The 12,234-nt window shown below is 44.9% G+C and overlaps 1 protein-coding gene across 2 annotated transcripts in view; it reads left to right on the forward strand.

The window, feature by feature from the left end:
- The first annotated feature begins 208 nt into the window (after nucleotides 1–208).
- The window catches only part of KAZN (kazrin, periplakin interacting protein), a 230,180-nt gene continuing 218,154 nt past the window's right edge, over nucleotides 209–12,234 (forward strand). The window contains exons 1-2 of one of the 2 annotated variants that reach the window (XM_049810008.1): nucleotides 209–334; nucleotides 786–1,026. In XM_049810008.1, the coding sequence (XP_049665965.1) occupies nucleotides 906–1,026 (121 nt within the window). In that variant the 5' untranslated portion in view covers nucleotides 209–334; nucleotides 786–905. Of the gene's footprint in view, nucleotides 335–692; nucleotides 1,027–12,234 lie in introns of those variants that run through there. The other variant, XM_049810019.1, reaches the window with a different exon arrangement.

Consider the following 12,234-nt stretch of genomic DNA (forward strand, 5'->3'; position numbering starts at 1 on the left):
ATGTTGCCTCCAGAAGAGCTCCCGGGAACGGCGGCTGCAGCAGGGCAAGGGGAGAGGGAGGGACACTGCAGCAGGGCAGGGGGAAAATGTTACTTAACGGTGGCTCCAGTCTCCTCCCCCTCGCCTGTTTTGCTGGGGGAAGGGGAGAGAGAGGGCTCTAAGGCAGGAATAAACCTCGGGGTGGAGGGAGAGGGCTAATGCCGAGGGCTGGCAGAGCCCCCCCGGGAGCGGAGGCTGCTGCTGCCGCTGCCGCCGTTTGCCGACGGGCGGCGGGGGGTCGCGCAGCCCCCGGCCCTGCTCGTCCGCAGCTGGAAGCCTCCTCTAACCTCCTGAGGTGAGAGCTTGGGCTCCAAACCCCGGCGAGGAGCAGAAATCTTTCTGGTAGCCCAGCATCTCTGGGGAGGAGGGGGGGGGGGGGGGGGGGGTGTCAGCATCCCGGTGGTACCCGGGACCCTGTGAGGGGGAAAACCTCCCCGTTTTTCCCTCCGGAGGGGATGTGCCCCAGCTCCCGGACAGGGTAGCTGCTGGGTTTGGACACCTCGGTTCCAGGAGGCGAAGAAAAGAGACTCCGTTATCTCCGCTTTGACTATGGCAGATACCCCCGAAGGGCTCAGCCCCCACCGCCTAAGGCTAATTTGTGCCTGAGGCGAGCAGGCCTGCCTAGGACCACCCCCCCCCACCCCCCCCCCCCCGCAAAACTCCTGGAAGGGGCAGAGACAGGTCTCAAGGAAAATACTGATGACGCTCGAGTGAAAACGTGCGTGTCGTTACTTTCCCTTGAAAAGGGAGAAAGGAGCATCCTCCAGGCTTGGGAAGAGGCAGTGTTGTCTCAGTGGGGGTCGCATCCTGCCCGCTGAGGACCTGAGGGGGACAGGAGGCTTCTCACAGCTGCTGGGCTCTGCCCCATGACTAACGCAAAGGACCCGAAGAGAGCTATGGACTCCTCTCCCGTGACCTCCAGCTCTGCGGCAGGCCCCGTTACCTTCTCGCAAGTTTTCGGGCAGCAGTGCCAGCTGATGGAAGCAGGTAAGAGAGGAGCGCGCGCGGGGACGACCTTATCGTCCTACATCTCACCTCCTGGTTTGCAGCGTCGCTGATCTCTTCCCTCCCTTGTCCGGTTTCCCAAGTTCTTCCCCAAACCCGGTCTTTTCCAAAGGGAAAGTTGGAGTGACCCCTGTTGCATTTGCACGCCTGCCTCAACTTCTCCCAAACCCACTTAAAAGCTTTGTGTTCAAACAGTTACAGATTTGAGGCAAGGGCTGGGATGTTTGCGCGTTTCGGGTTAACGCAGACTGGAACGAGCTGCTCTTCGCCAGATAGCGGAAGCTACCATTACGTTTAGAAGTGTACGCAACGTGTATAGCAACTTTTCCAATTTTGAAATAATGGCATTCGAACTGGAGGTTGATTTGCTGTTTTGGAGGGTGACTGTTGCAGCACAGAGCATCTCTAGGTGTGCAGATCTCTGCTTTGGTAGTCAATTCTATGAAGGACAAAGTGTTTGGGTTTTTTCCTTTGCTTTTTCTGGCTGTTTGTGTTACTGTAACACCTAGAAGCTCTGTTCCTTTTCCCAGTTGTTTTCATACATTTGTAACGTCCCTACAGATGGGCCTGATTATCTGTTGTCTGTGCCTTTTGGATATGAAGGAGGGAGTGTGCAACATGACCAATTCCACGTTTTCCATTTTTGCCTCTTGCTTTTCTTACTTGCTCAGCACAGGTGCCCTGAAGCACTGCTTCATTAAGTGCCCCGGAGCTTTACGCTAGCATCCTCCTTCATACCCGAGTTCCCAAGGCTAATAGATTGGCATAATGAATTTTACAAGACTTGGTCTCTTTTTCCTGCTTACAGGTAGATCTGAGAATGGATGTATTTGTTTACTTGCGGCTGTGGAGAAAGCCTGGGTTTTTGTAATGGTACCATAACAACATTTGCGCTGAATTTCTAGGGCTTGTTTTCCTTGGACCTACTGGTGCTTTCTTACTTCTGTTTGTGATGGTGCATATATCTTGGCAAATATGTTCTCCAAAATGTCCCATCCCCTCTTTCTCTCTCCTCTTTGCTCTCTCTTCTCCCCAACCAATTCTGTAACTAATGATGTTTGGATTGTAGTGTTTCTATTTACATGGTGAGATCCGAAATATTATGTATTAGGGTTTTGTTGTGACTTCTGTTGTGCCTCTCATAGGGCTTTCATAGGTTGAGCCAGGAGAACGACTCGTTAGCTGACAACTACTCAGTTAATCAAGCCTGTGATCATGCTGCTACCTCCAAGGAAATGTCAGGCACTTTTTCAAGAGGGTTTGGTATTAATCTTTCATCTTATATGGCCTGGGATCAGTCCAAAGTCTGTGGATCCATTATGTCAGATGTTACACAAAGAAGAGATGTGTGAGAGAGCCCCAGTCCTGGGTGAGCGTTTCGTTTTCCAAATTAGTAAGACCAACCAGGTGGGAAAACACAGGTTGTAATTTTAGTTTTGTTTGCTTTTCCCTTCCCTTTCTTACAGGGAAACGCCAGCGAGGAAACCTGCGAATCTAGGGCTTTTGAATCCCCCCTCAGTAACTCAGCCCTAAGATTTTTTTCCTTCTGGTGGATCATTTTGGTAGGACTTTCTAGATGTCTTCTCAGGCATGCGCAGCCTTCAGGTACAAGGTGCGGTGTAAGGATGGCTGCCATGAACGGCACTGACATTCCAAGCAGATGAGTAGATTGCGTGTGTGCGTGATTTACATCTATGTGAGCTTTCTATTCTTATGGCAACAACAATATGTACTCAGCATACCCGAAAGAAGAACTTCAGTTGGTGTGTTTGTGGATGTGGCTGTGTTTATAGGGCCTTGCAAAACTTGGCTGCCCAAGCTGTTGCTGTTCTCCAGGGTTTTAATGTGGGCAGGAAGGATGCTCTAAGGAAATGGGAGTGGACACAGGTTTGGGACACCAAGCTCCGGTTACTTAGTCGCGTCCTATGCCACCGAACAAATGACATTGGGGATAGAGCCATAAAAGGGCCCGACATCATGTAGGGCTGTGCAAGTGCCTTTATAAACCATAAAACCAGATCTTGCCCTCTGTGATTCTTTTGCAACAACAATTTCTGAGGAGCTATGCTGAGTCAAGTTCTGACCTGTGCAGTCCAAATTTCACGAGCAAGACTTCGGTACCACATCACTGTCACTGATGACATTTGGGCTTTTTTAATAACACTGCGATGTGCTTGAATGATAAAGGTCCTGGCCTTAATTAAATGTCAGACTATGTGCCTGGAGAAATGCTGAACTCTAAATAAATCACAGACTTGACAGCACAACTTTCAGGTACCACCTGGAAAGATAGGTTTTCTATAGCTTCTGCCTTTATTACAGGGACTCTTTTGCTCCAAAGAAGAGCTGGGGTCTGCTTGCAGAACATGCCTTAGGTTTTGCGCAGCACTATCTGTCCTCGGAGGAGAGAGCGGAGGGTGCGTGCCAGACCGTTGCAAATGGGTGTCCCCTCTTGCCTAATGCTGCTTCTCGATAACTGGCTCTGAAAAACAAATACTGAATGTCTTGAAAGTTAACTTTTCTCCTGCCAGCTGCACATCTTCCTGTTTGATGGAAGACTTGAAAAGTTTTTTGTGCAGCTGATTCTGCATAATTGGCTGATTATTCATGCATAGTTTTTGTAGATTTGCATAATACCCTAGGATGTACTATGGTAATCAGAATATTAATCTAAAGAGTATGTTGTCATATGGGAGTCCCGCTCCAAAGCTGTTTTGCCCTTTGCACAAGTGCTTGATCTTTATTTAACCTCTGAAGCACTGTTTACTTGTACATTACATAGGATGCTCTTTTGAAAATTAGCTTTCTATTTTTCTATTCTACCCTACTGTACTGTTGCTGCTTACCTTACCAAGTTTACTATGCCTCAGTAAATTTGTTTGTTGGGATGCGTTCCTTGCAATCACCTGGGGTTTTTTATTTGCACTGAGCACAGGGAATAGTGCAGATTGGAAGACTGCAACTGGCTTAACTCCCTGGTTTGGGAGCTCATTGACAAACAAAGCTCCAGTTTCCCAAGGCAGTAAATCCTTGCTGTTGCAGGCATTAAATTTACCTGATGCCTGAAAGATCTGTCAGTGTTGCCGGGGGACACGGTCACCTTTCAAGAGAGTGTAATATCAAAAGAGGGACTGTAATTCCTATCTAGAATTGCTCAGAGAATAAGGTTTTCATTTCATGGGCAAGCCATGCAGGTTGATTGGTTTTTCACCTGGTCCAACTTAACTACAAGGCTGGTGATTTCCAAAAAGAGGAATTGGGAAAGAGGCTGTCTTCATAACCCAGACCTAAATCTTCCCGATCAGTCCTGTCTGCCAGGCAATGGTGGAAGATCTTTCTTGTTTGAAACGTGCACTTGAGTCTGGCACAGATATATGCTATAAATTGTGCTAATACCAAAATGAAAGGCTATAGTTTTTTTTCCATTTGACAGTTTCTGAATTAAAAAAAAAAAAAAAGTTGTCTGAAAGATTTATGATTGGCACTACCAAACTTAAAAATGGGTGAGACTAAGATTTTTTTTGAAGGGTGTTTCCCCTCTGCCCTCCCATGACGTATTGAATATATGGAGTGAGACCTGATCTCAAGGACCGTTGAGGGCTCTCTTGAAGAATTAGGCTTAGCAGAGAAACCACTTACTTTATACGCGGGCAAATTCCGAGCAACTTGTTCAGCATAATGCAGTTTTCTGGACTTACTGCCATGTACTATTCTCTGACTCGCCACTCTGTTAGATTAATTGTCATTTTCCATTAATTCTTTGGCTTACAGATGTTGATGATTTGTTAGGCTCCTTTTTTTTTTTTTTTTTTTTTTTTTAAATATCTTGCCAGTTACTTTTCCATTGGTTATGGAATAGGGAACTTGTGCATTCTGGTCACATCTTGAACCAAGAAAGCTCAAATAATTTGGAAATCATCCAGACTTAAAGATGTTGCACTGAAACTTTTACATATTATCTTTCAATTACGTATATATTATCCAGTATGTGCATTTTGTGTTCCACTCTGATGGCTGCTCCACAAATGGATGTGAGTTTGGTTTGGCTACCAAGTAGAAAATTAAGGACAGGCTGAGTTCTTAGGAGTTCTCCTATGAAAATTAATGTAATGCGACTCAAAGCTTTTGCCTTTTTCCCCTGGATTTGTGGTTTAGTTCTTGATCTGGTTCCTCTCGAGGAATGCGAGGTAAGGGAGATGCGGCATTACCTATGCATGTATTTGTCCTGCAGCATGAAATCCCTGGAATCTCATCTGGTCCGGCATCTTACTGCAAACAAAACATTGAATATGCAACATAGGATTCCTTTGTCTGGTGCCCGAATATGTTTTTTAAACAAACAAAATGGCATTTAAAAAAAAATCTGCTATGTACCTTCTGATCTGGGTGAAGATTTCCTTGGGATCTGGGCTCCTTGAAGCAGAATGCAAATCTGATGTGTGTTGAATCTGAATAAAGATGTGCCTTGAACTGTGAGCCAAGCCTAGAGCTCTGATGAATTCTAGGTTGCATTTGAGTATCTGTTTGTACGGAGATATGCTCTAGTTCTAAGTCTTGGGTTTTTTTTCTTTTCTGTGAAGCACAATCTGAGCAAAACTTTACCTTAAGGCTTCAAAATACAGGGATGTTTCCTTTAGCACCTTCTCTGCAACAGCAAGGTGCTTTCTCTGTGTAGGTAAACGGGAGGGGAAAGAAGCGTACTTGACATTGAGCAGTACTCGGACAAAACTTACGGCTGTGACACGAAGTAGTGGCTCTCTCACGGCAGAACGTGCTGCACAAGACGTCTCCCACCTCAAGCTGCGATGAGCATAGGGAGCAAACAGCCTCCTGGGGGCCCGAACCTTGCTCCTCTCCCAAGCCACTTCCAAGTTTTTCTTTCCTTGCAGATGCAAGGAAATCGCAAGGTTTTCACTTCCCCTTGGGCAAACCAATCCCCCTCCCCCCCCCTTTGCTGCTTTGCACCAGGAAAATGCCAGCAGCAAAAGGAGTTTTCAGCAGTGTCAGTAATGAACGGGGAAACTGCGAGCAGGATTCTGAGTGGAAAGCGAGGGACTTTGGGAGGTACCAAAGGTACCACTATTGATGCTCCAGCCAAGGAGTAATTTGGCCCTTGATGCTGTTTGTGTTTATTTTTTTTGCTGGAGAAGGCAGCAAATTGTCCGTGAACTAATTGGAACATTGAATGTTTCCTCAATTTGTTTCTTCAACAATGTTGCCTCTGTTTTTTGCATTGGACACTATAGGTGCACTGACTTGCTTTTAAGTGATTATAAGGTGTTGAGTTGACAGCAATGTGCTGCCTGATGAGAAAAGAAGCAGAGAGTCAAAAAGGAAGCAGAGAGTCACAGAGCGGACGAATTTTCTAGTGTACAAGTCAGGTCTGAGGGAAACCCAGCACTGACAGCTTGGTAAAGGAGCAGAGTCACAGCAGAGCAGGGAGGGTTTTGGTTTTTTTTGTTTTTTTTTTGTGTGTGGTTTTTTTTTTTTTTTTTTTTTTTTTTTTTAATAAAACCACAGATCAATGCTTGGCTGTACCTTACTGCATTTGCATGTTGGACATTTCTCTGCCCAATAACTCCTTTATAGCTAAGTCCTTTGTTAAGAAAACTTTACTAATGTCATTGCTGATCTAAAGCATGTGTCAGGCAATAGGGGAAGAATTTATGGGAAAATCTCAGCCCCTCATAAGATGTTGAAGGAAATCTCTGACCTTTCAAAATGAGGCTGAGGAGATGAATGTTTACCATCTGTGCTCTCATATTTTTTGTCCTTTAGTCCCTTGTGCATTTTCCCATTATTTAATTAACCACCAACCAAACAGGATCTGGTTTCAAACCTTTTACCTGGATCCGACGCAGAGCACAGGTGATACGGTTTCACCTTCTTCCCAAAAGCTGAGGTTAGCGGTGCCCATCATGCGCTTAGGGAGCCATGTCCCTCTCTTATTTTCTGCCGCATGTGTACAGTGAAAGATGATTTAATGGGTTCACATCAAAGCTGTGATCCTTTCTGGTCCTGGGCTTCCTTGAGTACAATATTCAGTGAGCTCAGGCTCCAGCTACGAGGGTATTTGAGCAAACCTTTTGTGACAGCTCTTCTTTCCTCCTGTGGACAACAAGAGAAAACAGTCAGCATAAAATTTGCTTGGATCGGTTGGTTTGAGGCCACGTGGAATCAGGGCTGGAAACGTGTTCCTTGGTACTTAGCGCATTAGGTTTCCTACGTGCATTAGTCAGTAATAAATTTTTCATGGTAACAAGTTGTTTCATTTGCTCTCCCAAGAGAAGAGATGTGTGTGTGTGTATAGCAAACAGACTTAATTTCCAAAGATGATTGTAACAGCCTTGTTTAATTAGCATGCTGCAGGTTAGGTCTGTGGACGACTTGTGATGCTCAGTGCAGGTACCAGAAGCTGTCAGACTGCTGCCCAGCCCTGCGGACATCTGCAATAGAAAATTGTTTACTCCAGCATTACAAAATTAAGGCCTGACTGTTATTTTGTTGACATTTCATGGCAGAGGTAGGAATGTTGCTTTTTTTTCCTTTTACTAAATCTGTCTGCTGTTGAAGATTTCTGTTCCCTTGGGGTGGAGCTATCATCCGAGTTTACATGCTGGTGTTATGGCAGGCTTCAGCAGCTTGCAAGCAAATAGCATAAATCTCTGCGCTCATCGCTATGGTGCTTGAGAACATGTAGACGAAATCCCTGCCAACTTCCCATGCATGATATTGTCATGCTAAATAACCTTGTCTGCGTCGGTGTAGAAAGAGGTGTCATTTTTATTGAAACGAAAACCTGTTTTTTTCTGAGATGACAAGAAAGGTATCAGAAACAAACTACTCCAAAAGCCCTTTGAGTTTTGTGTTTTAGGGGAAAACACGATAACCTGATTCTCTCTGGGGCTAGCTCCAGCAGTAGGAGAAAAAGTCATTTACCTCTCCCCAGAAAAGCAGTAAATAAAAATCCTTTTTGACAGATGATGTGCTCCTGCCTGAGCTGAATAGATTAAGGGGTCACAGAAATGAAATGGGAAGATGGCTAATATTTTTCTTTTCCACCCAGTGGAATGAGCTGTTACTAGGGATAAAAGAAAAAAGTGACATTTATCTCTCTTCACTTTGTTATGTAATGCTGTGCTCCCCAGGAGGAAAACAGCCATCGGTGCCATGTGGATGGAGTTTACGTGCTGTTTATACCTTTTATTGCTTTACAATATTCTCCTTTTAATCACACAAATACTGTGCCATTGCTACTTGCTTGGGAAGCTGCAGGTGACCCAGGGGTGCTGCACAGGGCTCCAAAGGACAAGGGGACAAAAGGCAATGACTAGCTAATACTCTAGAAATATTAATGTGAAGTGCATGAGAAATCAATGGAGACTGCATTTCGGTGAGCAAAATGGGGTATAACGGATTGGAGGGTTTGTTATCTGTGATTGGTTTTCCTGTTTTTGGTTTTTTTTTGTTTTTTTTTTTTTAATTATTATTTTTTTTTTATTCCAGACTTGAAAAGCTCATGGGAACTGCAGTGCGTGGCTGAGATGATGGGTCAGGGCTCTCTTCCAGCTGAGCTTAGCTGTTTCTAATGGCCAAATCGTAGATAGTGTCCTGAGGGTGATAGGTTGTACCTGCTTGGAAGAGGGGAGAAAAACAGTATTTTCCAAAAATGGGAATGTAGGTCGTCTGGGTATTGAAGAAGTGGGGAATGCTGGACTTAGACTGCAGCTAAATCCCCATTTCCAATAGTGGATCTGGTGTTATACCCCCCAAAGTAGTACTCTGGACTTCTGGGCTCTGATTAACCAGGTAGCAGCAGCTGGGAGCTGAGCAAGATGCACCGTGCTGTGGGGCTGCCTCCCACCCTCACCATGGCCAAGTGACTCCTCTGTCACTTCTGCCCCGTGGCAGAGTCCCTTGTGCTGGGCAAATCCACACAGAACGGGTTAATTTGCTTAAAACCAGACCAGCACAGAGTAGCCATTGGAGGGAGGAGGGGGCAGTGACTGTGGGCATACTCATAAGTATGAAATTACATATATGTACCTACATCTGTATATATAAAATACACAGCAGGAGGGGTTTATTCTTCAAACTGTGAGGAAAAGCTTTTCCAAAGTGTTAAGACTGCTGTATGCCATTAAGTATCTGACAAAAAAAAAAAAAAACCAAACCAGAAAGAAAATATTGAAAATATTTTTCTTTGTATAAATTGAATATAAATTGTTCCCTGTCATCTCAATCAAGAGACTCAGTTATTACAGCATCTGTATACTAACCACTTGCCAGCTGATTTACTACTCATTAAATTATGGGTAGCGTTCATCTGCACTCCTGATGGACAAATTTGGTTTTGTCAACGAATGCTCATGAATAGTGAAGTATACGGATATAATAATTGTTCAAATTGAAAGCAACCATCGTATTTTTATGACATCAAAATAATGAACTGAAAACATGCGTATGATCAGATTTGCAGCTACAAACATGAATTAGTTACCCTGTCTTTCTTTGGAGGTCTCTGAGGCAATTTTAATGGGCATGCATTGTTAAAAGGAAAGTGAGAAGAAAGACATTAAGCAAGATATTTGCTTTTACTATGGCTTTATCCTATTTTATGGTAGGTGGGGATTCTTGAGAATCGTGTAAATGGGTATTTTGCTTAAATTCTGATATGAAATAATGAAAGTATTTTACTAGAACATATCCAGGCCATCAGCATTTTAACTGGGGAATCAATTGAGGTACTGCCTTTGTACTTCATCATCCTGGCTAATGCAATGGCTGTGATGACGAAATTAAAAACATATGAGCCTTTCCAAACCAGAACATTCCTGCAGAGCCAAAATACAATACTGTTGAAATATGTATACATTGTCCCTGCTTTGTATGAAATAAAATATAGGAAGTCGTATGAGCTGGGGAAACTATGTTTGAATTCCACTAGTTTTTGGAACGAAAGTGTAGTGTCATCAAACCTCTATGTAAAGAGGAAACAGGTCAGGATTGAGAAACGGAGGGGTTTTCTGCAGAAGAGAAAGAAAATGTTGCTGTGTCCCAAGGGTGGTGGCAGAGGGGTTGCAAATGAGGAAGATTGCATTTTTGCAATATCATTCTGTAAAACTTGATCCGGAAAGCACTTTTTAATGAATCCCAGTAAAGCAGCTAGAGATGGTGACCTTGGAGCAAACAGCCGAGAGCCTGGTTAGTTACCCAGGCCATTCACCCGGGTACCAGCTCTGCAGTAGTGCTGCTCCGCCAGTTGGGCTTCGCTGCCTCTTGTGTCAAGAGTAAGTGCCAGGTAATTAAATTTATTTTTATTTCTACGATTCCTTTCTTCCTGATCACCCAATGTCTTGAGCGATGCAACCATCCTACGTGATCTGTCCACGTGTGTAACGTTCACCAGCAGCTTTGGGTGCTGCGATCCACGGCTGCATCCAGGTTTCAGGGACCAAGCGCCCTTGTTCCCGCTGTCTGCAGCACAGCGGGTTATATTCTGTGTGCACAGTACCGACTGTCATTTGCCGAGGAGGCTGAAACTGCTGCCCTCGGCTAAATGGTTAAAAAAGTAAATAAGTCAAATTTCAGGAAATTCAGAGTGTGTCTGTAAAGGCTTGGCAAAACAAAAGACATCCGATGCTCTGAGTGTACGCAGAGCTTGCAGCAAAATGAAACTTCATTCTCCCTGCAGCATCTTTCCGTGTGGATAAAAATAGTTTCTGCCCCTCATTTGAGCTGTTCAGGTTATCTTAGAGATGCCTATTCTTAGCTTGATTTTGCAGACGCCGAAACAAAGGTACAGCGTGCTTCAGCGGCTGCAAAATTAAACAGCTCAGCCTCAGATCTGCCAGAAATAGCCCTGCGGATTGCTGACGGATGGCGCGGTGACTCCGTAACACCTCTGGGAAAGGTGCAGCAGCGACGGTGGGCAACGCAAAAGCTCGCAAAGCATCAGGCCATCCCAGAGCCATGGGATGTTCTGTTCTGTGCAGCCAGCAAGGGGAGAGGAAAAGGGGTCGGCTCTGCCCTTCTTCTGAGCGTCAGCCTGGCCTGAGTTGTGCACAGCAGGGAAAGGACGCCTGTGGAATTCCCAGGAATGATTTGCTGTTCGTACACCATTCTCTAGCTGTTCCACACCTCCAGTGGATGCAGTCCACTTTTGCGTGATGCCACTCCAGAACCCAGTTACATGGAATTTTCTGTAATGCTTGATCCCCACACAGCTATATCTGGAGGGGCTGGGAATTCCAGGTAACAGCTCTCCGTTCCAGCTCTGTTCAGCCCAAGCAGAGGAAGGCAGGACAAATCCCGCATACCCACCCAACACTGCCTAAACCTTCCAAAGCAGCGGCTGCCAGGATTGATCTGATACGTGGAGGATCCCTCGGTTTTATTGGTTTGTGTTCAGTATTCAAGGCTGCTTTGATAAATGTCTAACACAAGGACCTTGTGTTTCTGTGGTAAACAGTACTTGTGTGCTTAACTAGGAGTGTCCGTGTAATCTCTATGGGCTTTAAATAAGAGTTTAATGCTTTCTGAATGGACTGTAAGCTTTGTGGGGCAGGTGCAGTGTGGTGCAGAGATACCTCAGTTGCCTTCAGTGAATTGGAAATATTAACATTGACCTGGCTGTGGCATAACAGAGCTCTGGGTGGGTTAATTTACTCTTTTTATCCTTATTTTCCAGCTGCTGCAGGTGGAGCTCTGAGCACCCATGCTAGCTCAGGTATTTACCCTGACCCTGGCAGGCAGGTTTGCACTCCAAGCGAATTGCAGCCTGTCTGCAAAGTTACCTCCTAATTTGGAGGCAGCAAAGTCTTTCCAGGCATTTCCTGGGGATATTCCTCCCAGTAGCTGTTAAAAAGGTTTTCAGCTTCACTGGGTATTGCATTAGCAGGTTGCCAAGAGAGTTGTCTTATTTTCCCTGCTGTGTTAAATATCTCCAGCGCAGTGTGCTTGAAGGGCTCCGTTTAGTCTGGGAAGATTCCAGTTACGTGTCAAACACCAGGTTAAATCAATATGTCATTTTTATGATTGCAAAGGAATTGGACTTCCTCCTCTTTCTTTCACCTGCGGACAGGTGACGATGGCAAAGGACTTTTTAAAAAATAGCTCTACCTTGACTTTAAAAAAAAATCTCACTAAATAATCCAACCCCTCTTTCAGCCGTGGCTCTTCATCTGCGAG

Source organism: Accipiter gentilis, chromosome 1, assembly GCF_929443795.1.
Source record: "Accipiter gentilis chromosome 1, bAccGen1.1, whole genome shotgun sequence".
Taxonomy (NCBI): Eukaryota; Metazoa; Chordata; class Aves; order Accipitriformes; family Accipitridae; genus Astur; species Astur gentilis.